The following is a 27858-nucleotide window of genomic DNA, read 5'->3' as shown; positions in this document are numbered from 1 at the left end:
AGCTCATCTAGGAGAAGGAAAACTCTGATCTCAAACGTCCGCTGCCTTGGCGGCTATACCCGCTCATGGGGAAGGCTCCGGGAGTAAACCCCGAGGGAGAAATCTGGAGGAGCTAAAGTCCCTAAGGCATCGAGTTCAACGCTGACTGGCAACTACTGCGACGCTGCTGGTACCATCGGTCTCTGCCGTTCCTTTGGGGTCACTCGATGCGTGGAGAGGGGGAGCTTGCTACACGGGCAGCAACTTGCTCTCCATATCGTACTGCCCAGGCACCTGGACAGTTAGTATGCAACATCCATGCTCGACCCTGACCGACAGAGGCCCATTAGGATTGTTTTAAGGGAACACTGTTGTACAAACTTGGAACTAACCAGGGATAAGTATGTCATTCATCTCAAACCAAGAATAGAAACGGATAAAACCTGGCACAATGAACAATTAAGCTGAATAGCATCAGTTCAAATAGTAAATTCCTAACTCATGAGCCGGAATCACTTCCTGTTGTGCCCATTTCTGTACAGTCACTCTACTGTGGATGCAGGGAAGTCCAATAGTAAGAACCAAAAGAGTTCTAGAGAGATGGAAAAAGATATGGGAAATTTGCACTTCAGTCTTTAAAATGAACATTAAATCTATGACCAATACAGTGATAAGCCATAAATAAGAAAGAGACTTATGACAGAACCACATTGTTACTTTGAAGATGAGATGCCAAGGATCTTGAAGATGGTAGAAAAGAAATTCAATGACTTAGTGAGGGATGGATAAGAGATGATGTTGCAAATCAATGCAAGCAATGACTCCACAATATAGCATGGGAAAGAGATGATAGCAATGAAATGCAGGAATAAAAGAACAATGAGCTGTTAAGGATGGCACAACAAAACAAAGCTTGAGATGGATGAACAGAGAAGATGGTGAAGTAAGTCTGGCCAGAATGGAGCACGCTGTCACCTCAAGAAACAACGCTAGATGAACATGATCATGAGAAAGCGATGGATAAGTTCAGAGTAAAGGAAAGTACACCATGGAATAACGCTCGCTTACAGAGATGAAGCCATCTCAATATTCACTCTGAAAGCTCAAAAGTGGGAGAATGAGTAGAGAGTGAGCAGATGTGTTTTTATGTTGGGCTCAATAAAATTAACCAGATCGTTAATGGTTTCTGCTCAGTTCTCTGAAATGGAAATTAAAACCACAAAAAGGGAGGAATCTCATTCCCTGATGTTGGATGTAATTCTACAGGGAAAAGAACGATGCAGAACGTCTTGTTTGTTTCCTCTTAGGATTAGGGCCCACTGACCGTATATGTCATAGTCGGTAAAGCTGAGCTGTCCTTTTCAGACATTATCAGATCTAACTGGGTACATAGCTGTTCTTCAGACAATGAATCCTGGGCCCCAGCCTGTTGAAGAACACTCGTCCTTCCAGAACCAGACTCACTGTCGTGAGCTTGTTCTGCAATCTCGCCCAGTTCGGTTTTATCTTCGTCCTCCAGTGTACCCTCCTCCATGCACAAACTTTGATCATCGGTACTCGAGAGGATCCGGGAATGCCCTGAGGCAACGGAATAATTTCTCGAAGAAGGCAGCCCAGAGTCAGGAGAGTCAAACTCAATGGATGGTCTCTCTTCAACTGCTACAGCTGGAGTGTCAACATTCACTATTGTTGTTGTGCCGTCCACCATCTTAAAGGCTTTTTCTCCCTGGTCTCCTTCATCAACAGAAATGAAGACCTAAATAAGATATTAAAGGAAGTGGCATTGTAAAACTAACCAAGAGCTTATAGCAACATTGCAGAGAAGCAACTATTATACCTACCCAGAATACTTCTTTAAAATCTGTTAATATTGTGCTAATATTACTTTATGTCTGTATGTGATATATGTACTCTGTTTTGCCACTTGGTCACCGAGGAATTTTCTTTCGTTTAGCTGTATACGTGTATACAGTTGAAGGACTATAAAATTGCACTTGAACTTATGGAAAGCCCTTAAGCATAATATATCAAAGTATTTATAAGAAAAAAAGTGTTTTAAAAAATCACATTGTTATTCCAGCTAGAAATTACCTAGAAGGGCTTTGTGGAGATGATGAAGCATTTTGGTTTTGAGGTGTCTTGGTTTTCAACTAATGATTTATTTTGATTGCCAGTATTACTGTTTTGTTAGAAAAAGAGAACTTGCTCTGTGGTAACAAGTAGGCCTGATCTCAATAGAGTTACATGGTGAGCCATTCACTATTCCCACTGCCTCAGCTTGGTACACATCTACATGGGGCAGATACCTGACTAAAGAATTGTACCAGCTCAGTTTCAATCCTTCATTGCCAATCACATTGCACAGAACCATTTCAATCTCTAAAGCAACACCGGTACCTCTTTGTCCCATGCCCTGGGAGAACACCGTTGAACGCATTAGAAAGGGGACGTCCCGGGGCAGAGAATCATGGCGGACGGTCACTCACCTAGTCAGGGAGCGTCACGAGGCACTGGGCAAAGAATGAGCGGTGCATTGTAGACAGTAGGAACAGTTTCCTGATTAGTAACTGTGCCAAAGGTTATGGGGAGAAGCCAGGAGAATGGGGTTGAGAGGGATAATAAATCAGCCATGTTTGAATGGCAGAGCAGACTCGATGGGTCAAAGGACTTAATTCTGCTTATTGCCTTGTGGCGAAGGCTGTGAGCAAGGAATGTGGAAGGGGAAAAGGGAAAACTTGCTCTATTCTACTCAACCGCGTTGCATTAGATTAAATGTTATGCTGCAATGGCACAGAGTAGAAGATACAAGATAATGTGGATATTGCACCAATTCACGAATTCTCAAAAAACACAGAAAAACACTAAAGAAGCTCCTGAGCAAAACTGTGTGGCAGTGAAAATAAATCAAGCCAATTATTTAATTATTTTACCATCTGATACACACTCAGTGTTCACTTTATTAGATACAGCTGTGGAAACCAGTGAGGTCTTCTGCTGCTGTCGCCTATCCACTTCAAGGTTCAACATATTGTGCATTCATGAATGCTCCTCTGTACAACACTGTTGTAATGCATGGTTACTTGGGTTATTGTCACCTTCCTGTCAGCTTTAACCAAATTTTTGCCCACAAAACTGCCATTCTCTGGAAACTCTACAGGTTGCTGTGCATGAAAATCCCAGGAGATCAGCAGTTTCTGAGATAGAACCATAGAACCACAGAACATCACAGCACAGAAACAGGCCTTTTGGCCCTTCTGGGCTGTGCCGAACCATTTTTCTGTCTAGTCCCACTGACCTGCACACGGACCATATCCCTCCATACACCTCTCATCCATGTACCTATCCAAGTTTTTCTTAAATGTTAAAAGTGAGCCCTCATTTACCACTTTATCTGGCAGCTCATTCCACACTCCCACCACTCTGTGTGAAGAAGCCCCCCCCTAATGTTCCCTTTAAACTTTTCCCCCCTCACCCTTAACCCATGTCCTCTGGTTTTTTTCTCCCCTAGCCTCAGTGGAAAAAGCCTGCTTGCATTCACTCTATCTATACCCATCATAATTTTGTATACCTCTATCAAATCTCCCCTCATTCTTCTATGCTCCAGGGAATAAAGTCCTAACCTATTCAACCTTTCTCTGTAACTCAGTTCTCAAGTCCCAGCAACATCCTTGTAAACCTTCTCTGCACTCTTTCAACCTTATTAATATCCTTCCTGTAATTTGGTGACCAAAACTGTGCACAATACTCTAAATTCAGCCTCACCAATGCCTTATACAACCTCACCATAACATTCCAACTCTTATACTCAATGCTTTGATTTATAAAGGCCAATGTACCAAAAGCTCTCTTTACGACCCTATCTACCTGTGATGCAACTTTTAGGGAATTTTGTATCTGTATTCCCAGATCCCTCTGTTCTACTGCAAACCTCAGTGCCCCACCATTTACCTTGTACGTTCTACCTTGGTTTGTCCTTCCAAAGTGCAATACCTCACACTCCATCTGCCATTTTTCAGCTCATTTTTCCAGCTGGTCCAAATCCCTCCTCAAGCTTTGAAAACCTTCCTCACTGTCCACTACAACCAATCAGCCTAGCACCAACAATCGTTTCATGGTCAAAGTCACTTACATCACAGGCAAGTGAGATTAACTTGGTTAGGCCATTTGGTTTGCACAGATGTAATGGGCCAAATAGCCTGTTCCACCCCACCCATTCAGATGTTTGGTCTGAACAACAACTGAACCTCTTGACCATGCCTGTATGCTTTTATGCATTGAGTTGCTGCTACATGATTGGCTGAATTAGATATTTGCATTAACGAGGGTTACAGGTGTGCCTAATAAAATGGCCAATGAGTGTATAGAGAGTCACATTTGCTCAGCATCTTTCACAGCTTCTAGATTGCTTCATGACTAATAAAATTGGTTTTAAGTGCAATTACCATAGTACTTTCTTCAAAATAAAAAAAACCATGTTACCAATCAAATGGTTTTACATGTGTTTTCTTCTGCATGTCCCCGTACTCCCTGCTCCACAGATAAAAAGCAGAAAAAGTGCAGCTGCTGGAAATCTGGGGGAGAAATTGCTGGAAATGACAGAACATAGAGCCATAGAACATGGAAAACAGGCCACTTGGCCCATTACAGCCATGCCAACGAAGCGGCCTAACCAAGCTAGTCTCACTTGCATGTGTTTAACCCATGTACATCTAAACCTTTCCTATTCATGTACTTGTCCAAATGCCTTTTAAATGTTATAACTGTACCCAACTCTACCAGCTTGTTCCATATATACCCATTACTGCCTGTAGGCAGGCAGCAGGGGAGCTTGCGTGGCCTTTGGTCGTAGAGGAGATGAGGCCTCAAGCCACAGTGTCGCCTACTTACAGCTGCCCAGGAGAGAGGTGTCAGAGTTGGTGCTCCCCACTGGAGGTGGTATGGCATGGTGTCCAAGCTGGAGTCAGTGCTGCCTCCCGCCGCCCCCCCCCCACCCCAGTGTTTGCTCGATGGAAGACAAGCAGCATTGTGTTTGACTGCAGACTGCTGCAACATCCACGGACTCAGGGACTTGGACTATATATTTTCTGTGTCACTGTATTTCACTGCTATCTTCTATGTGCCTTATGCTGTGTGTGACTGTTAGTACTGTGTTTTACACCTCATAACACCTCAGCTCCGGAGTAATGCTGTTTCATTTGGCTATATTCATGGGTATTCATATATGGTTGAATGACAATTAAACTTGAACTTGTGTGGAAAAAAAACATGCATCTCACAACCTTTTCAAGTGCCCCCCCCCCCAACCAACCCCAAATCTATGCATTCCAGTCCCAGGAAAGATAGTAGTTACCCACCCCACCCATGTCCATCTCTATAAAACTCCATCAGACCTTTATGCTCTAGAGAAAAAAGACCCCGTTTATGCAGCCTCTCCTTACACCTTAAGCCCTCCAGTTCTAGGAACATCTCATGAATATTTTTGATACCTTTTCCAGTTTTTCCAATCTGATTCTGATTTAATGACATCAATAATAATCAAAACTACTCAACAGTTCAAGTACTTCCCTAAAAAGATAATGATGTTGCCTCCTATCCAGCTGACTATCTCCAGCATTTTTTGCTTTTACTACAATGTGGAGGCCATGCATGCAAATCCTACCAAAGCAAATCTGTGAAAGCCAATTCAATGGACCAGAACGGGTTGAAAAATCGCAACAGTTCCTCTGCAAACTGCAGCCATTTCTTCACGACATTCTACCGAGCTTAAGATTTCAGGATAGATGCACAAGTCCCAAAATTGCTGGCCGCTCAACACTGGGGCTTTCTCAAATTGTGCTACAATATTGGACACCTCATAATGTTCAGGAATTCAGACCTGATGCAGAACCTCAAGCCAAAGCTGCTTTACTGAACCTCTCACCGGCAATGAGCCCATTACAATGGAGGGTAGCAGGACAAGTTCAGTTTATCAATAAGTTCCACTAAATTGCTTTGAGGGCTTGATTTTCTTTTAATATTTAGTAACTTGATAGAGAAAAAGATTTGATATAGGTAACATACATCAAAGTTGCTGGTGAACGCAGCAGGCCAAGCAGCATCTATAGGAAGAGGCGCAGTCCACGTTTCAGGCCGAGACCCTTCGTCAGGACTAACTGAAGGAAGAGTGAGTAAGGGATTTGAAAGCTGGAGGGGGAGGGGGAGATGCAAAATGATAGGAGAAGACAGGAGGGGGAGGGATAGAGCCGAGAGCTGGACAGGTGATAGGCAAAAGGGGATACGAGAGGATCATGGGACAGGAGGCCTAGGGAGAAAGACGGGGGGGGGGGTGACCCAGAGGATGGGCAAGAGGTATATTCAGAGGGACAGAGGGAGAAAAAGGAGAGTGAGAGAAAGAATGTGTGCATAAAAATGAGTAACAGCTGGGGTACGAGGGGGAGGTGGGGCCTAGCGGAAGTTAGAGAAGTCAATGTTCATGCCATCAGGTTGGAGGCTACCCAGACGGAATATAAGGTGTTGTTCCTCCAACCTGAGTGTGGCTTCATCTTTACAGTAGAGGAGGCCGTGGATAGACATGTCAGATCTCCCAGTGGCCACACATTTTAATTCCACATCCCATTCCCATTCTGACATGTCTATCCACGGCCTCCTCTACTGTAAAGATGAAGCCACACTCAGGTTGGAGGAACAACACCTTATATTCCGTCTGGGTAGCCTCCAACCTGATGGCATGAACATTGACTTCTCTAACTTCCGCTAGGCCCCACCTCCCCCTCGTACCCCAGCTGTTACTCATTTTTATGCACACATTCTTTCTCTCACTCTCCTTTTTCTCCCTCTGTCCCTCTGAATATACCTCTTGCCCATCCTCTGGGTCACCCCCCCCCCCGTCTTTCTCCCTAGGCCTCCTGTCCCATGATCCTCTCGTATCCCCTTTTGCCTATCACCTGTCCAGCTCTCGGCTCTATCCCTCCCCCTCCTGTCTTCTCCTATCATTTTGCATCTCCCCCTCCCCCTCCAGCTTTCAAATCCCTTACTCACTCTTCCTTCAGTTAGTCCTGACGAAGGGTCTCGGCCTGAAACGTGGACTGTGCCTCTTCCTATAGATGCTGCTTGGCCTGCTGCGTACACCAGCAACTTTGATGTATGTTGCTTGAATTTCCAGCACCTGCAGAATTCCTGTTGTTTGCGTTTGATATAGGTATACCAGATTATGAGGGGTATAGATAAGGTAAATGCAGGCAGGCTTTTTCTACCGAGGTTGGATGAGACTACAACTAGAGATTAAAGGTGAAATATTTAAGGGAAACCTGAGAGGAAACTTCTTCACTCAGAGAGTGGTGAGAGTGTGAAATGAGCTACCAGAGGAAGTGGTGGATGTGGGTTTGATTTTAACATTTAAGAGAAGTTTGGATAAATACATGGATGGGACAGATATGGAGGGGCTATGGCCCAGGTGCTGGTTGATGGGTCTGGCATGGACTAGATGGGCTGAAGGGCCTGTTTCTCTGTTGTAGTACTCTATGACTAACTTTGGTGATTTAGTTCTAAGAGTTTCAAAACTGTCTTTGAACACTTGGGTGGCCTGAACAGGTCTGACGGTTAGTACAGTCTGTGCCAAACTCATTTTGGCCCACCCACACAGAGGCATTACATTGTGTAAGTGCAATTTTGGATTGTGTAGAAAGTCTGCACCAACAAATCTGGAACACATAACGTTTGTACTAACACTGAAGGTCAGTGGCAAGCATTAGGGACTCTGATGCCAAGAATTTGTGGACGAACATGAAAAAGATCCAAGGTACCAGACTGGCATAAAGGCTCGCTCATTCTCCTGCGCTCAGAAAGGAACTTGCCAGTGTTAACTTGGCTGGCCTGCATGTGACATCACAGCAACAGTGATTGATTGTGAAAATCAGGCAAAAACGCAAATGCAGAAAATCAGAAATAAATTTTAAGGTGTTTGGAGGAAAGTATAGAGGGGTGTCAGGGGCAAATTTTTTTTTTACACACAGAGAGTGAGTGGCGGGTGTGTGGAACGTGCTGCCAGGGCTGGTGGTAGAGGTAGATACCTTAGGGATATTTAAGAAATGTTTAGGTAGGCATATGGATATAGAAAGGTGGAGTACTATGCTGAAGGGAAGGGGGTAGATTGATCTTGGAGTAGATTATAAGGTCAGCACAACATTGTAGACCAAAGAGCCTGTACTGCCCTATAATGTTCTATGTTCTATAAATGCAGAAAATGCTGGAAATACACATCAGTTCAGGCTCTGTCTGTAGGAAGAGGAAGGGATAAAAATAAAGATTAGCCTTATTTGTCACATGCACATTGAAACATACCGTGAAATGCGTTGTTCTGTGTCTGCACATTGTGCCAGGGCAGCCCGCAGGTGTCACCACACTTTCAATGCCAACATGACATGCCCACAACTCATGAGCCCTATCCTGTACAGAACTGTGCAAAAATCATAAGGCACAAAGACTCTTGCACAGTACTGTAGCAAATTTCTGTATTGCACTGTACTGCTGGTGCACAAAAAACAAATTTCATGACATATGTAAATGATGGTAAACCTGATTCTGATATGGGTCTTCATTGGAAACTGAGAGTGGGAAGGGGACGGGGAGAGGGGAATCATGGTTGGGGAAGGAAAAGGGAAGCACCGGAGAGACATTCTGTAATGATCAATAAATCAATTGTGTGGAATCAAATAACCTTGCCTGGTGTCTCAGTGCTGGGTGTGTCTGCACCCGCGTCACCCCCTTCCCCTGGCACTCCTCTGCCACCTGTCCCACACCCCTCCAGCCCTGCTACCATGCCACCCCACACTCAGGGTTGGTGCTTTGTTTGAACTGTAAATGAGAATTTTAAGATAATAGCAATGTTAAGGTGCAGAGAAGATACTTTACATCATTGCTGATGGTTGAATCTCGGTGAATCAGGTGCTGCACGTGGCTGTCAATGCTACTGCCCGACGACAACTTTGCCAAGATGGCTGAGTGGGTTTCCCTGTCTCTCTGCTTGACAACCATTTCACACGCTTTCCACTCTGCCATTACACTCCTGTACTTGGCAGCAATATTTTCATCCGCCTGTGAGGCAAGAACAGAGGACAAGAAGAGGTTTAGACATTTTGGCACTGGTAACACAGGTGTACCAACAGCATCACTACCATCAGGGATCACGCCAAATTGTACAAACCCTAAATATTCCTTCAAACTGATAAGCACCAATCCCGTCCATTAAAGTACAGAGTAGGAAACGCAATTATTTCATTTATCAGATGATCTTTCCTGATTACACTTTTCTCACCTGGGTTCATCTTATTTCCTGCCAACTTGCGGCCACACACAGGCTGGAGGAGCAACATCTCATATTCCATCTTGGTGGCGTCAACACTGATTTCTCTATCCTATGGTACCCACTCCTGGCATCCCCCCCCTCCACCATTGGTGAACAGTACCCCTTGTCCCTTCCCTTCCCCCACCCTCACAAACTACCCATCACCTCCCTCTCGTTCCTCACCTCCCTCCCTTCATTCCATAGTCCGCCTTCTCCCGTCAGATTCCTACTTTTTTCAGACCTTTGCCACTTCAACCTATCACCTCCTAGCTTCTTACACCATTCCCTTTCAATCCTCCCCCTCCACACCTACTTACACAGGACCTTCAGCCCAACTGATCCATGCCTGCCAAGTTATAAGAGGGGGTTTCTGATCTATTCATTCTCTCAGTTGTGAGATGTGGCCATTGATTACAAGGCATGGTCCTCCAGGAACTGATCACTTCCTTTAACCCACTGAAATTCATGTGGTAAAGCTGCTTCCATTGTGTTGTTACTGTGGGGGGAGAGGGCTTCAAGAGTTTGAGTTGGTGCCAATGAAAGAACACCAATACCCAAGTCAAGATACAGTAATAGAAGATAGATAATGTATGCACTTGAAGGTGGCATCACTCCCATGCATGTCTTGCCCTTGTCCTTCTAAATCAGGGGTTCCCAACCTAGGGTCCACGGAACCCTAGGTTCATGGAAGGGGTCCACAGTATAAAATAGGTTGGGAACAAGTGGTAGGTTTAGAAGATAAAACTAACAAATCCAGGAAAGGAATGTTGCCAATAGGTCCTATAAGGGATTGAACTCAGTTTTATTGTGTCTACGTTCAGCCAGTCCATATTATGTAGCTTGCAATTGGTGTGTAGCCTTTGGGTGGAGGAAGTACTTCTGTTGATGAAGAACATATGCTTTTGTAATCGCACACTCCATGACTCTTGGGTTGAGAGGGATAATAGATCAGCCATGATCAAATAGTGAAGCAGACCCGATGGGCTGAATGGCCTAACTTTGCTATTACAGAGTTAGAGGAGCACTTGTCTCCTATTCAGAGACAAAATATGAGAAACTATCTCCAGTTTATGATATTCATGAAATAGGAATGCTTTTAGGAGTGGCGGATTGCACTCGCAATCTTGTTAAACCACTGAAAGCTGGTTGGTCACATTTTCGCAGTGAAAAGCTCCCTTGAAGAAGTCAGTCACATACCTGGTCCATATCCTGTTTGCTCATCCCAAACTTGTAGTGGCCCAGAAGAAAAGGCCAGACGTCTTTCCTTATTTCATGTTGCACCCCTCCATAGTAAACCATTCGCAGCAGCTCCAACTTCTTGTAATTCTAAAAATTGAGGAGGAACAGGTATTTATTAACACCTATGCATCTACAGTAGAATTTTAATAACATTTTCGCCAATGATCTTGAAATTATGATCAATCCAGAGGACTATAACATCTGTTAAGCCAAGGTGGCATGCAGAGGGAGAAAAACATCGTTCAGAATTGCTAAGATTTTCTGTAGGGTCCTCTGTTCTACCTCAACCTACAGTGAGTCCAGTTTGACTCCTATAAGAGAGCCACCCTTTTCAATCAGGTTATTAAAACTGTTGGCATATCCCATGTTGATAACATTGCCCCAGCACACCACCACATAGAAGATTGTACTGGCAACAACAGACTGGTAGAACATGTGAAGGAGAGGCCCGTATACTTCAAAGGACCTCAGTCTCCTCAGGAAGTAGAGGTGACTCTAGCCCTTCTCGTACACTGCCCCTGTGCTGTTGCTCCACTCAAGTCTGTCATTCAGGTGCACCCCCAGGTACTTGTAGATCCTCACCACATCCACATCCTCTCCTTCAATAGTAACAGGGAGCAGTGCAGGCTTAGTTTTCCTAAAGTCCATCACCATCTCCTTTGTCTTACTAATGTTGAGCTGCAGATGATTCAGCTTGTACCATCTGACAAAGTCCTCCACCAGGCTCTGTATTCATCGTTCTGTCCTTCCTTTATACGCCCAATTATTGCTGAGTCATCAGAGAATTTCTGCAGATGACATGACTCAGTGTTGTATCTAAGTCCGAGGTATACAGGGTAAACAGGAAGGGAGCCAATACAGTCCCTGTGGGACCCCAGTGCTGCTTATAGCTTAAGCTGCACAAACTGTGGTCTGCCAGTCAGGTAGTCCATGATCCTGGATACAATGGAAGTGACAACCTGCATGATTGGAGCTTTTCCCTCAGCAATGAGGGCTATATGGTACTGAAGGCACTTGAGAAATCAAAAAACATGATCCTCACAGTGCCGTCCTGCTTATCCAAATGGGAGTAGGCTCTGTCCAGCAGGTAGATGACAGCATCACCGACCCCAATGTGCTCCTGGTAGGCAAACTGCAGGGGATCGAGGGCTGATCTGACCAGGGGTCGGAGGTGAGCCAGGACCAGCCTCTCTTGGGACTTCATGATGTGTGAGGTCAGGGCCGCTGGAGGGTGGTCATTCAAGACTTTTCGGTTGTCCCTTCTTGGGTACTAGGACCTCACATGATGTTTTTCACGCAGTCAGGGCCCTTTCCAGGCTGAGATTCAGATTGGAAATGCGCTGGAGAACTCCACACAGCTACTCAGCACACTCCCTCAGGACATTGGGATTCACCCCATCTGGTCCCTTGCCTGAGTTTCCCCAGAACCCCTCTCACCTGCTCAGCAGCGAAAGTGAGCCCATGATGACTGGGGAGTTGGTGGAAGGAGAGGGCTAGGGGAAGTGAAGATTGGGATGATAGCAATTGGTACGTGGAGATGAGGATGGTAGGCGCAGTGCAAGGAGGGGATGTAGACAATGGTAGTGTGTGTTGTTCAACCATGTGTTGAACTGGAGGGGGGAGGAGGAGTTTATAATGTTTTTTTGTTGCATGTCACGCCCTGACAAACACACCACAGCAAACTCCTGAGAGACAAACCGTTACTTAGGGATTCAGAGGAAATTACGTGGGCATTTGAGGAAAATTACAGGACTACCAGGAAAGAGCAAGAAAGGTGATTGATTTGTATTGTTGGGCAAGGACTTGAGGAGCTGAATAGGATTCTGTGCTGTAACAAGTCTATGATTCTGTTCCGTCATGGAGACAGAGACCAAGATGCTGGAACCTAGAGCAAAGAACAAGCTGTTGGAGGAACTCAACAGGTCAGGCAGCATCTGTGGAGGGAAATGGACAGTCAAGACCACACAGCAAAATTTCAGGTCGCCTCCTTTCATCTGGATCTATCTGTCCAGATGAAGGATCTCAACAGCGATTGTCCTTTTCCCTCTACAGGTCCTGCCTGATCCATGGAATTCCTCCAGCAGTTCTGTCTATTCTATCAATGTAGTTTGATGCGGCAAGGATCACTGCCAACGAATGAGGAGCAGGATTTGTGGTTTGACTTCTTAGTCTCATTATTTGCTTGGTGAAATCTCCACTTTCCACAAAGTTTGAACTATAAACCACCACCCAAGTTCCAGCCTACCTTTCGATCCTTTTCATACTTATTCCAGACTTCTGCCGTCAGTCCACCTGAGGCTTCACATGGCTTGTTGGGTGGCACAATGGTGTGGTTCACAAGTGCTGACAGATGTGTGCGGACTGTTGAGAGGTGACGGCAGTAGGCCAGCCCTGGGTACAGAGACACAAAGTCTTTCAGGAGACCTTTCAGAGTGAAAGGGCAGACATCCACAGATGACAGTGAAAAGGTACCACCTGAGCACAGTTCCATCAGCTAAACTGCCAAGCCAAAGCAAGAGGTTGGAAACATAAGACCATAAGACATAAGAGTAAAATTAGGTCATTCAGCCCATCGTGTCTGCTCCACTATCCCATCATGGCTGATTTATTATTCCTTTCAAACTCCCAGGTACTTGTAGATCCTTACCACATCCACATCCTCTCCATCAATAGTAACAGGGAGCAATGCAGGCTTAGGTGGGCCTGTAATATTTGGCACTCTTACCAATGAAGAATCTATCAACCATTTTAAATTTGTTGTTGTCCCTTTCCGCGCCTTGTGGCGTATTGGCTGGCAATCTTGCCGCTTCTTTAGGATTTAGTCTGTTTTTAGGAGGCCAGGTTGCCCTCTCGATGCTTAACCCAGCACAGGTGGAAAGCGTGTAGGCAGTGGGCCGAATTCGAATTGGGGACCATTCGCCTTGAAGCCTGGTGCGGATGCGACTACACCGTTGGATGGCTATAATTGTTCATTTTAAATACACCCAATGAAAATAAGAGGGGGGCTGAATTAGATCGACAAACTCCACTGTTTCAAGTTTTAACATCTGACATTTTCACTAAGTCACACATTATTACTCACTGCTAGTAGGTCTAATATTAATGACAGTCAAGCAACTGTCGATATTAACAAACTCTGTGCCTACCACAATATGAACCATGATCTCCACTGAGTCACTCCCTCAGCTTGTGTAGGGTACTCACATCCATAGAACGCCCTTGAAACTATTTGTCTCTTCATGTTCTCACAAAGCATCTTTAGTGGAGTCCTGTAACAGAAGACATGGTGATTTTCAAGATCAAACATTTCCCAGATGGTAATTTTCCTGTCGAATGAAACAAACTATGATTGATGATTCATCATTTTCTAAATTAAAGTTCCAAGAATAATTTTCCTCTGTCTTAGGTTTACTCCATGTACCATACGAACTTCTGCGGCAATGCATGATACACTCAATGGCCACTTTATTAGGTACACCAGTACATACGCTCGTTAATGCAAATATCTAATCAGCCAATTATGTGGCTGCAACTCAATACATAAAAACGTGGAGACATGATGGTCCAAAGGTTCAGTTGTTGTTCAGACCAAACATCAGAATGGGGAAGAAATGTGAGCTAAGTGACTTTGACCTTGGAATGATTGTTGGTGCCAGATGGGGTGGCTTGAGTATCTCAGAAACTGCAGAAATCTCCTGGGATTTCCACACACATCAGTCTCTAGAGTTTACAGAGAATGGTGCAACAAACAAAAAACATCTAGTGAGCAGCAGCTCTGTGGGTGAAAACGCCTCGTTAACGAAAGAGGTCAGAGGAGAAAGGCCAGACTGGTTCAAGATGATAGGAAAGCAACAGTAACTCAAATAACCATGCATTACAACAGTGATGTGCAGAAGAGCATCTCTGAACGCACAACATATCGAACTTTGAGATGGATGGGCTACAGCAGCAGAAGACCACAAACATATACCCAGTGGTCACTTTAGTAGGTATAGGAGATGCCTAGTATAGTGGCTACTGAGTGTATACTTCCAATCCCATTGACCCTTCGAACACAGAAAAAGGTTCTTCAGCCCACACTCAACACAAAGTTTATACTAATACCACCTTATTCTCACCTCAGCCACACTCTAGGAGTTTCTTACAGTGGCCAATTAACCTATCAACCCTCACTTCTTTGGGACACAGGAGGAAACCCATGCAGCTAGAGAAACATGCAAACTCCACACAGACAGCATAGGAGGTCAGGACTGAACCTGGGTGGCTGGAGCTGTTGGGCAGCTGTTCTGCAACGTGCTCACCGAGGCCTCTATCTCCTGCACTCCCTCTCTACTTATTTTTCAGCACTTTTCCAATCCCTAACATGTTCCTTTTTCCTGTCTCACACAGAAGACAGAGAGTTGGAATAAATGGGTCTTCGTCAGGCTGGGAGGATGTAACTAGTGGAGTATCCAAGGCATCAGTTCTTGACTCGCAATTATTTACAATTTATATCAATGATCTGGAGGAGGGGGCAGAATGTAAGGTAACCATTCTTTCCAATGACACAACAATAGATGGAAGGGTATGCTGTCACGAAGATGTTAGGACTCTGTAACTGAATCTAGATTGAGTGGGTAAAAACCTGGCAAGTTGGTAATTTGTCTATTGTCACTTGTTTGCATGCCATCCAGAAAGATCATTCCATACATAATAAATTAGTCGAATGGAATAGAATTTTTTTGTCATTGCTCAAGACAATGAGATTGTGGTGCTACTCTAGTCTGTGCAAAACAGATATTTACAATGCATGCGATATGGCTTAATTTTTAAAAAGGTCCCATATTTTACATGCAACAAGTGACTTTGATAGTCCATAACACCCAAAGGCAAACTGGAGAGTGCATTATTCAAGCTGTAAAACATCCCTCGAGGAGAAGCTGTTTTTCAGTCTTACTGTCTTGGTTAAGATGTTTCTGTATCTCCTACTAGATGGCAGGAGATTGAACAGACCTCGTCTCGGATGGGGTGAGTCTTTATTGATGTTACAAGTGCACTGTAGGCATCCAGAGTAGTAGATTGTCTCCAGGTCCGGTAGTTGAATCCCGATGGTGTGCTGAGCTGTCCTAATCACCCAAATCATTGTGTTTGGGTTCGGGTTAAATCGGGTTTGTTGAGGGTTGTTGGGGCAAGGAAATTAAGACAATTGCACTTTATTTGTCTACCCACTCTGCACTTTCTGTGTAAGTGTTAGTGTGTTCCCTTTTGCACTGCCTCAGTGTTGTAATCTTTATTTAATTTAGAGATACAGCACTGAGTGCAGCTCTTATGATCTCATCTACGATAAAGATGAACTCCTAATCTCTCAATCTACCTCTTCTTTATCGTATAAGAGAGTGGTTCAAGAACCTTGTAACAGTGGGATTGAGAGAGAATCTTGAAAAAACCTTGGGATAGTGCGTGATTCTTGAAAGAGGGTATGTGGTTATAAAGTGACGGGGCGAACTCTTAAAAATTGAGGTGCATATGAACACTTCCTTGCAGAGGGTGATAGATCTCTGGGATCCTCTCTACCTGAGGGCAAGGGAGGGCAGATTCCTGTAAAGTGGAATATAAATGGCTTTTGAAAGATCAGGGAATTGAGGACTGTGAGGAAAGAGGCACAGAGTAGATAGAATCTGTGTCGGATCAGATTTAGACTTATTATCACTGACATATGATGTGAAATTTGCTTTGAGGCAGCAGTGCAGTGCAGAAACAAAATTACATATCTTATTATACTGAATGGTGAGGCAGTCTTCAAGGGCTGAGTGAAGTAGTCCTCCTCCCTTTTTTGCTTGTGTTCGTATGCTCTGATGTTTCAGGTGGAAAGCGAGCAGAAGGCAGAGAAAATAGAAGCAGAAATTTGTCCCAGTTGCTGCTTACATAAGCACCTTGTCAAACCATTACCACAGGCTTGATTTGTCTTGAATTCGTTTCACATCAGAGTGTGAGCTTGTCATATGCTCCAGCAAGGCAGGCAATTAATTAAACTACTGTTAATCAAAGTCTGAAGCTAAATAAAAGCAAACTCATCTGGATATAGAGAGATTCAATGTTATAAAAGAGGTGGATTAATAATTAATCATTTGCACAACTCATGGCTTTGACAGGATAAAAGAAACAATAACAATGGTGTAACAATCACTTCCTGACTACCTCAAAATTAATGACTTGTTTAATTCATTTCACACTCGTATCTGGGGTCATCAGACTCTCCTTCATGTTTAACTCCAATATTGACAATCACCATTTCAAATCGGCAAATTTGTTAAATTTGACCGCTATGCTGAAGCCAACTTTGTCACCCTACCTTATCTTGTCAGTCAATACCTTGTCTTAATTCCTGATCTGCTTTGAGCTAGCAAAATGAGAAAGCATCAATAACGGTCTAAAGTGTTCTTTGACATTGCTGGGAAAGGAAGGGAAGAGTAAACCAGGGCCATCAGGCAACAATTCCATTACTGTCGGCATTGGAGAGGGTCCAGAGGAGGTTTATGAGAATGATCCTGGGAATGAAAGCAAGGATGTAATGCTGAGGCTTTACAAGGCATTGGTCAGACTGTACTTGGAATACTGTGAGAAGTTTTGGGCCACTTACCTAAGAAAAGATGAGGTGGCATTGGAGAGGGCCCAGATGAGGTTCATGAGAATGATTCCAGGAATGAAAGGGTTAATTTATGAGGAGAGTTTGAGTCTGTATTCGCTGAAGTTTATAGAATGGGAGGGGGAGGATGCTTTGAAACCTACTGAATTTTGAAAGATCTGGATAGAGTGGATTTGGAGAGGATGTTTCTGATTGTGGAGGAGTCTAGGGCCAGAGGTTACAGCCTCAGAAGAGAGGGACATCCATTTAGAACAGATTTGAGGAAGAATTTCTTTAGCCAGAGGGTGGTGAATCTGTGGAACTCATTGCCACTGACAGCTGTGGAGGGCAAATCACTGGGTATATTTAAAGCTGAGATTGATAAGTTCTTGATTAGTAAGGGAATCCCATTCTCATTCTGACATGTCTATCCACGGCTTCCTCTACTGTAAAGATGAAGCCACACTCAGGTTGGAGGAACAACACCTTATATTCCGTCTGGGTAGCCTCCAACCTGATGGCATGAACATCGACTTCTCTAACTTCCACTCCCACCCCCACCTCCCCCTCGTACCCCATCCGTTATTTATTTATATACACACATTCTTTCTCTCACTCTCCTTTTTCTCCCTCTGTCCCTCTGACTATACCCCTTGCCCATCCTCTGGGTCCCCCCCACCCTTGTCTTTCTCCCCGGACCTCCTGTCCTCTCATATCCCCTTTGCCAATCATCTGTCCAGCTCTTGGCTCCATCCCTCCCCCTCCTGTCTTCTCCTATCATTTTGGATCTCCCCCTCCCACTTTCAAATCTCTTACTAACTCTTCCTTCAGTTAGTCCTGACAAAGGGTCTCAGCCTGAAATGTCAACTGTACCTCTTCCTAGAGATGCTGCCTGAATGAAAGGCAATGTGAGGGGCAAATTTTTCAAATGGAGGGTGGTGTGTATATGGGTGCAATTACAACTTTTAAGAAATATTTGGCCAGTATATGGATATGAAAGGTTAGAGAAGGGGTTCCCAACCTTTTTTTAATGCCATGGTCCCTTACAATTAACCATGGATCCGTGGACCCCAGAATGGGAGTTCCTGCTTCAGAGAGATATGGGCTAAACACAGGCAAGTGGGACTAGCTTGGTTAGTTGGTATGGACGTAATGAGGCAAAGGGCCTGTTTCCATGCTATATGGGCCAAATGAAGGCCAATACAATTAGGGTAGACAGGCATCATGATCAGAATGGAACAGGGATAAAGATCCTGTTTCTAATCCGTGCAAATCTATAAATTTATGAATGTTGCATATAAAATGGACAGGAGTCCTCCTGCTTAAATTCTTATTGATAATTGCTGTTTAACTTAGAACATTGAACTATTTAGCATAGAACACAGAATGGGATAGGCCATTCAGCCCAGGATGTTGTGATGATCTTGATGCTAATTTATACTAAATGTTCTCTTTAAGTTCATGTGTTTATCTAAGCTCCACCAAAATGCCTCATCCCACATATTACACCTGGTAATCTATTCCAGGTACCTCTGTTAAAAACTTTCCCTTCACGTCACCTTTAAACTTTGCCCCTCTAACCTTAAAAGCATGTCCTCTAGTGATTGACTTTTCTACCATGGGGAAAACCTTTTGACTGTCTACCATAACTATGCCTCTTTTAATTTTAAAAGCCTCTGTCAGGTCCCTGCCGAGAGCCAGCTATGAGGAACAAACATTTAGGAGAAAGATCAAAGAGTTACTGATATCTTAGATCTGTTCCACAATGGGACAGAGCTTTAAGGGAAGCCAAACTTAGCTTTTAAAATCTAAGATGGAGATTGGTAGGTTCCATACACCCACTGATCTCTGTGTAAAAATTTTACTCCTATACTTTCCTCCAATCACCTTAAAATTATGTCCTTTTGTATTAGCCATTTCCTGAGGTCTCTTCTGTGCTTAGGTATTTTCAAGGAGATGAATCGCAGAACAGAAACTTAGGCATCATTGCTATATTTATACTCTATTCTTTGTTGGTGCAACTGTAATGAAAACCAATTTCCCTCGGGATCAATAAAGTATGACTATGACTATCAAGAGCTAACTGTAAAACTCCTAAACCTAACCACATCTTGCTTTCAAAGTGGGAGCATCAAGTAAGCAAAAGCACAATGGAGTTCCCTTCATCTGTTGGCCTAACAGAGCCCATCACAGATAACAAATTCTTCATCGTGACATCTTGAGAACTCAAATCAACAGGTCAGGATACCCAACACTGTGGACTTAAGAGATCATGGGATGGGATGACATGGAATTTCTCCTAAAATCTTGGCTTACATTGCTCTATCAACCAACTCCTCAAACTGCTTAAAATACTCAAATTTCAAAATACATCAATTGGCCACTGTTACCTATTAGTGTATGACCATAAGTACAGGAGGCTGCAATTCAAAAACTAGCTGATTGGTTGTAAAACTCCTTGGGATGACTCAACAGCACAGTATAGGCCCTTCAGCCCACAATGTTCCTTCCCTCCCACATATCCCTCCATTTTCCTATCATCTGTGTGCCCATTTAAGAGTCTCTTAAATGTCCCTAATGTATCTGCTTCTACCACCACCCCGGCAATACGTTCCATGCACCCACCAATCTCTGCGTAAAAATGTTACCTCTGACATCCCCTTATACTTTCCTCCCAATCACCTTCAAATTATGCCCCCTTATAGTAGCCATTTCCACCCTGGGGAAAAAAGCCTCTGGTTGTCCATTGATCTATGCCATTTATCATCTTGTACACAAGGTTTCCCAACCTTTTTCATGCCATGGACCCCAGGTTGGGAACTCCTGTGGTACATCATTGCTGATGCACTTGATTTTAACGCTTTACGTAGAACTACATGACGAGGGGTATAGAAAGGGGGAGTGCATTCAGTTTTCTCCCCCCTCAGATTGGGAGAAACTTGAACTAGAGGTCATAGGTTTAGGGTGAAAGGCGAAAGGTTTAAAGGGAATCTGAGAGTGAACTTCTTCATGCAGAGAGTGGAACGAGCTGCCAGCGGAAATGGTAGGTGTGGGTCCAATTGTAACAGTTAAGAGAGGTTTGGATAGGTACAAGGATGAAAAAGGAATGGAGGACGAAGGTCCTAGTGCTGCCAGATGAGACTAAGCAGAAAATCAGGCCAGCATGGACTAGATGTGACAAAGGGCCGGCTTCTGTGCTCCATGACTTTATACGTTGACCAGTCAATTCCCCATTCAACCCAAAGATAACTGCCATTATTGTTAGAGAGAGTTTTTTTTGGGTAGATTTGTTTACACTTAAATGACTTTGGCCACCAGACTTCTATTTAACAAGTACTGTGGATTGAGTCCACCACAATGGGCTTCCTAAAAAGGTGTGACTACCAGATGCTTCTGGTGCCGTAGTTTGACCTAATGCTGTAGTTTCAAAGACAGTACTATCTATACATTATAAATATTAATTGTCTTCTATGTTAGCACGTAAAATGCCAAATAAATGTATTGTGGATTTAACTTGCAACCCAAACATGTCGGCGGCAGAAAGAAAGGATGGTGTGAGATTTTGTATGTAGCTTCAATAGGAAGCATTGTCTATGCATTGTCTGTAACTATTTAAGTAGCGATTGCCTTTGTGCTTAGCATATAAATATCGAGCCCACATTGAGCTAGCAGACCTTTCTGCGGAAAGCGTCTCCATTTGTATGATGCCTGCTTGTTGTGTCGAATAAAGAAGGTGCTTTGTACCTGCCAATGACTCTGTCTCTCCGGTGATTACATCCACGCTACAACAATTATAACTTTGTGTAATGGGCATACGCAGGTAAGGTTGACCTGTTCTCCTCACCTGTCGTTCCCGCAGGAGCAGCAGACGGGGACATCATAGGGAGAACCATTGGTGGAGCAGGAGAAACACGAGGAGCCTTGGCTACACGGGCCTCCAAGTTGCCAAGGAAACTGGGTTGAGCTGCATCCGTGCATTTCCAACAATTCACTAGGATCTAGGGGGAGAAGAAAAAGAAAATTTGGCCAGCCGTTTAGAAGCATTTCTCCCCTGAATACAATGCATCGTTTTGCTGGCTGCTTGGATCATCTGTGTCTGTACCATTTCAGATGAAATGCTCATTGGGTTCAAAATTTTTCATGACCTCATTTAAAAAAAGATCTTAAGAGATAAAATTGTTTAATTGAATTGAACCAAGTTGCTTTAAAATTCAGGAGTATGGCAGAACAAATGTTATAATTTTAAAAGTACCTTTTTTCCCTATTATATATAACAATTGTACCTTTTGCTATTAGAATCCAACCTGGCAAGGGTAGGCAGGAAATCAGATTATGCCACAGCTGGCTTTCTCTTGGCTAAATAGAACTTCAGCCCTGGGTGTTATATTGAAGTATTAAAGTGTCAGTATTACTTTTAAGGCAGTTAGATCTGGTTAGATTCTCCCTTCTATATCCCACGTGGTCTTCACATGACAGTGAAACTCTCACTTCCATACATCCAATGTCAGATACTGAGGGTGGATAATGCCAGATTTTTCCCTAGCTGGGATTGAATCTCAAAGATGATCCACTTTGTGGTGGTCAGGCTGGGATACATAGGGACCCTGAGGGACATAGGGTGGGTTAGTTGGACATCACTAGGACAATCATTTTACTGCAGTCTCAGATCCATGGACTTGAGTTGAAGGAGGTAGAACAAGTCTGGGCTTTTGCTTCTTTTTCTGATCCCAGTCTAGTGACTGCCAGATACCAACCAATCAAGGGCATTTTGCAACCCTCTCTTCCATTCCTGCTGAAGCCAGAACCTATGTTAGAGTATAAACCAAATGTTCTTCAGATTGAAAATCCGATTACCTAAGACCATCTACCAAACCCACCACACAATATTGAGATGGTAACTTTGAGATCTACAACAGATACACAGGGTCCTCATCATTGTCAAGGATCCTTCCCATCCATCCCACAATCATTTTGACCACCTATCATCAGGCAGGAGGCACTGTAACATTAAGACAAGGACTGTTAGGGTGGGATGTGCCAGTAGTATTACACTGTTCACTTTTTAAACTTGTGCTACAAATGCACCTTATGCTAAATGTCAATCTTTTAGAATATATTTTATTATTTGTTAATTTTATGTGTGGTAATATTACTTTATATGTTGTGTGTGAGCTATACGTACTGTGTTGTATATCTTGGTCTGGAGGAACAATGTTTCATTTGGTTGTATACATGTATATGGTTGAATGACCATAAACTTGAACTTGAACTTGAGATTATGATGGTGCCTAGATCAATATGGGGTTGGGTCTGTTGCCCTCTGTGGTTCAGTTAGTGTGCAGTCTTCTACTATTAGAAGCTTCTGGTGGGACTGGCATCGACATCAAGCAAGAACAGCTTTAGACTTTGCAGTTCTAACTGCAGTGGCTGACCTACTTCCAATATTCAGTGACAAACATCATAAACGTTTGGATAAATCTCACACCAGAGAAGAACCTGCAGTGGGAGTTGAGAAAATTCCAAAGCAGATAAGAGAATAAAGTATGATAAGGAAAAAAGTATGAAGTGCCAAATTTCAAGTGTGCATTAGAAGCTAATACCCTGTAACCAGTTGCGTTTGTGGTCCAATGACCATGATTGCTCTTGGTAAATTCTTCTACAGAAGTGGTTTGACGGGTGACCCCAACCATTATCAATACTCTTCGGAGATTGTCTGCCTGGCGTCAGTGGTTGTATAACCAGGACTTGTGATGTGCACCAGCTGCTTATATAACCATCCACCACCTAATCCCACGGCTTCGTGTGGCCGTGATTGGAGGGGGAGGGGGAGCTAAGCAGGTGCTATATCTTGACCAAGGGTGACCTGCGGGCTAGCAGAGGGAAGGCTTAACTTACACCTCCTTTGGTAGAGATGTATATCCATCCCGCGACCCAAATCTTATATTACTCATAAAATATAAAGGTTATAATTAGATAGAATGGTAAAGAGATCCTCCTGTTTCATCTATCAGAATATTGAAGGTGTGATATGCAACACACATTTAAGTGTAAAAATGCATTTGGGAATCCAAAATAAAGAGAAAAGTGATTTAATTGGAAAGCAATAAACACCTCCTGTAATTTATGGTTCATCTTACATCAATATAATGATTGCTTTATAAAGATCCCTAAATTAATTCTTGGTTGGCACTGAGTATTATGTATCAACTTTTGGATACTAATTGAAGTGCTAATTAACATTAGTACCTTCAGACCAAACAGAAATGATGAAAGGGAGAAACATTAGCCAAGATTCTAAGTCCTGGTGATGTTACTACAGTAACAAATCTGGAGCTCTGCCTTTCTGACCCGGAAACACACAGCGGAATTTTACTTTGGAAAGTTTAAATTCAGTTAATTAAATCACCCTGGAATTTTATACCCAAGGGTTTAAATCTAATGTTCTTCAGGGAATAATATTGGCCATTGCTCTTCTGTCTGGCCAATGTTTGACCCCAGCGGGGTGACTAATTCAGAAAGCTGTTCAGTTCATGGGGGTAATACGCTTAAAACACTAATAAAAACTGTCACCTCGGCTAGGAGCATGTCATCTACAGATGTTGGTTAAGAAGTTTAGATTCTATTGTTGAATATGCAGCACTCTTGGGTCACTATCACATATTGAAAGGCTTATGTAGACTGGACACGGACAGGATGTTACCTATAGCAGGGGAGTCTAAGCCCAGAGGACACAGCCGCAGAATAGAGGGACAATCTTTTAGAACAGAGATGAGGAGGAATTTCTTTAGCCAGAGGGTGGTGAATCTGTGGAATTCGTTGCCACAGATGGCAGTGTCATTGGGTATACTTGTTTATTTTTTAATTGAGATACAGTGTGGCATTTTGAGCCACACTGCCCAGCACCCCCTCACCCCCTGATTTAATCTGAGCCTAATCACAGGACAATTTACAATGACCAATTAACCTACCAACTGGTACGTCTTTGGACCGTGGGAGGAAACCGAAGCACCCAGAGGAAATCCACGCGGTCACAGGGAGAACATCTTAATAGGCAGTGGTGGGAATTGAACCTGAGTCGCGTGTACTGTAAAGTGCTAACCACTATGCTACCGTGCTGCCCATGGAGGTAGATACATTCATGATTAGTAAGGGCGTCAAATGTTATGGGGAGAATGGAGTTGAAAGGGATAATAAATCAACCATGATGGAATGGCAGAGCAGACAAGGTAGGCTGATGAATAATTCTGCTCCTATTTCTTATGGTCTTATTACTAAAATAGTATGGGCACGTGGCCAAGCGGTTAAGGCATTGGACTAGCGACCTGAAGCTCGTGAGTTCGAGCCCCAGCTGAAGGAATGTGTTGTGTCCTTGAGCAAGGCACTTAATCACACATTGCTCTGCAATGACACCGGTGCCAAGCTGTGTGGGTCCTAATGCCCTTCCCTTGGACAACATTGGTGTCGTGGAGAGGGGAGACTTGCAGCATGGGAAACTGCTAGTCTTCCATACAACCTTGCCCAGGTCTGCGCCCTGGAGAGTGAAGACTTTCCAGGCACAGATCCATGGTCTCGCAAGACTAACGGATGACTTTTATTACTAAAATGCCACTTGGACGAAACTAATCTGTGAGCTTAGTAACATAGCCAACTAGAGAAGGAAGGAAAAGCAAATGGTAAAAGTAACAGCTTTTGTAGATCAGATGACAGGTACTAACAAAACCAATATCTGAAGACCATGGAAATAAGAGAAATGCCTAATTGTCACTCTGTAGGGATGAACTGAATTAATCTAAAGCACAAATTAGATTCTATTTTCACTTCATAAAATTGCACAATGTAAATGCAACAGGAGCCTGTACTAATCACATTTCTGCAGGCACTTTACAGATGCAATTATTTATGATGTTAAGACCAAAAAGAAAAAGGTTAAATAAAATTGTAGCAATGACGTGTGTTGCTGCATTTTTAAAGCTTTTGACGTTGTGCATAAAACATGCGTTAGTGAAACTAATTCCAAGCAGTAAATTTCATCATTGATATGAGGTAAAATTGGAGACTTTTGTTATAATTCTGGAGCATCTTCCCCTTATGATGTACATTAGAATTTCTGGTAATTGACTCCAATATGATCAAACTTATTACAGCAATGTGACGTGCATGAATCCTTCCACAGAATTTCTTCCATGCATCAGCAATAGTGAGTGCAGTTAGCAAAAAGATATGGACTAGAAGGTTAATTAAAACCATCTCACACTTCAGTAGAAAATTAAAAGTAAACACCTGGGAGTGATTACAAGGAAACAGCTTATCTCAGTTCAGAAGGCAGTTATAAACCATGCTTCAGTTTGGCATTGACTGGGATGCCATCTGAACTCTTTATAGACTTGGGACCAGTCCTGTTATCTGCATTGCCACCGTAACCACAACCCCCACCCAACCCCCCCTCCACCAAACTCCCATTACCCCTCACTCCAATACAAAAGGAAGCACACAATTGTAAGATTCCACATGCAGCCAGGCAACAAAATCTAACAATACTGGAGAAATTAAACATAAACGAAGTTTGAAACAGGTAGAAAAAGGAGAAAAGGTGTCAATGTAATGTCAGCCATGACTGCGACAAAACTACACTTAGGTCTGAGCAAAACAAAGCAGGCAGACTTACTGCACTGAGGGCAAAGGTTAAATATAAACGAATAACTTAAAAACAAATGCTCTTCACCTTAATTCTTCAGGAAGCAGTTGGCCGACGTATCATTTACTGCAGCTTCTCAATGGTTTCAGTTACAAAAATAAATTTCAGTGTGTATATGCACGAAATTTAAAGAAATGTTATTCTTTGGCTTTACTTTTTAATCTGCAGAAAAGTGCGCCAAGAACCTGGTGAAATCAGAACCTCACAGAACCTAAAGAAAATATAAAACCTGATGAAAGGTTGTACGAGAAATTGAGAAACCAATTGAAGGAAAAAATTACCCGGTGAAGAATTACAGTGAACAGCATCTTGGTTACTCAGAGGATTATTTTTTGTGTGCCCACATGCACAGTTCAAGCATGTTGCAAAAAATTAAAAGCAACGGCGAGCAAATGGGAAACAACAGTGCTGTCATTACCTTCAGACTGTTAGCAGTGCACCTAAGAGGTAATGATCAGTTCTCTTTAAGGTTTGCAGACTTTTACACACCAGCTTCCCACCCCACAAAGCATCATGTCCAACACCCTCCAGAAACTAAACTGAAGTCGCACTATTAGTGAGTGGTAACAAGATTAATTAATTTGTATAATAATTCATCTGTCCAGTAATTACTATGTTACTTCAGACGGGTTCAGGATTTTCTTTTTAAAAAATGGCAACATTCACTCGAAGTTTTATGTGAAATTAGCAAAGGAACCAGAAAGGGAAATATTTATTACAATTATATTCATTAGTATTATGCCTTAGAGTGTTCTAAGTGTCTATTTACATTAGAAAGTAGAAGCAGATTTACTGATTGCTCCAAGTGGCATGACCAGGAAATGATAATTACCTCTGCAGACTGCAATACCTTCAACTTGACTACTTTCAAGCTGCCTACCATGGAATATATCTGAACTGCTTTTGATTTATTGTCAAATTTGTTTTCTAAAAACCACAGTGCAAAGCTTTAGTAAGCTTTATGTGAAAATACTGTAAATCTGATCTTTTTTCCCCCAGAGAATTTTCTCCTCTCTCGTGGTGATCAATAATAGATTCTGAAGGTCAATCATCTTGTGGGCCTCCAGGAAGGGCACCAGATTTCAGGGGACATCAGAACCCTATCTGGTGCTTTCCACCCACACTTTGGCCAAGCTCTAGCACTACGTTTTGCCTGCTTAAGCACCAGTGGATAACTTGAGCTCTAGGGCTTTTGATTACGGTAAAGCACAGCAGGAACACATGCATTCAATGCTGTTGCTACTGCCTACTTATGCAGATCTCCAGCATCGGGCAGCTGTGACAGGGTCCTTCCTCAGTGCTTCAGTCACAAGACCAAGGATCGCTAAGGGGTCAACAGCATCACGGCTGGTGCTCAGAGCTGGAACCAGGGATCTGTACCCCCTCCTATTCAATGGCTAAACCTGATCAATATCTATTTGTCTGCAGGGAGCTTAAAGAGAACCTTGGGGGGGCGGGGGGGGGGGTGAGAGATCAGTGTATCAAAGGTTCAAATGGATCAAAAGAATTTCCAGATTTTTAACCAGTTTGGTAAAGTAGTGCCAACACTGTTGAATCTTGGGATGAGACTTTGAGTGGTGCCTCTGCATATCTTGCATTTCACTTCAAGTGTGATTAGGCCAAGCTGCATAAAAACCTTTCATCATTTTAGGAGCTGTGAGGTTCCGTGAGCAGATCATAGAAATCATTTCATGCAGCCTATCCTCGTCGTCTTCATCATCTTCCACCGAGATGGAGCGGCTGGCGGCTAAGTGGTGGTAGTTAATAGTTACTGCTTAAAGAAAAGATTGAAAGGGCTAATGAGGAGCATGCCTTCACTGCACAGATCACTTACACACTGCCCCCTTGCCAGTGACATTTATTGGCAATTAATAACGGGCCAGAAATTGTGCTGTAATCCACCGAACCCGGCACTGTTTCTGTGTTAACTTGTTTTAAACTGTATATTTTTGCACAGCAGTTAGAAAACCCAACTCCGAAAGAAAATTGGAAGGAACT

The 27858-nt window shown here is 43.2% G+C and overlaps 1 protein-coding gene across 2 annotated transcripts in view; it reads right to left on the bottom strand.

Annotated features, from left to right (window-relative positions):
- LOC134336683 (small G protein signaling modulator 2-like) overlaps positions 1-27858 on the bottom strand; it is a 292004-nt gene that overhangs the window by 28806 nt on the left and 235340 nt on the right. For both annotated transcript variants that reach the window (XM_063031039.1, XM_063031041.1), the window contains exons 12-17: positions 21010-21163; positions 13766-13830; positions 12807-12952; positions 10520-10648; positions 8890-9072; positions 1304-1735 (exon numbers count right to left, since the gene is read on the bottom strand). In XM_063031039.1, coding sequence (XP_062887109.1) covers positions 1304-1735; positions 8890-9072; positions 10520-10648; positions 12807-12952; positions 13766-13830; positions 21010-21163 — 1109 coding nt within the window. The remainder of the gene's footprint in view (positions 1-1303; positions 1736-8889; positions 9073-10519; positions 10649-12806; positions 12953-13765; positions 13831-21009; positions 21164-27858) is intronic.

The sequence above is a fragment of the Mobula hypostoma genome, chromosome 23, assembly GCF_963921235.1.
Source record: "Mobula hypostoma chromosome 23, sMobHyp1.1, whole genome shotgun sequence".
NCBI lineage: Eukaryota > Metazoa > Chordata > Chondrichthyes > Myliobatiformes > Myliobatidae > Mobula > Mobula hypostoma.
This window is presented reverse-complemented; position numbering and strand designations above follow the sequence as displayed.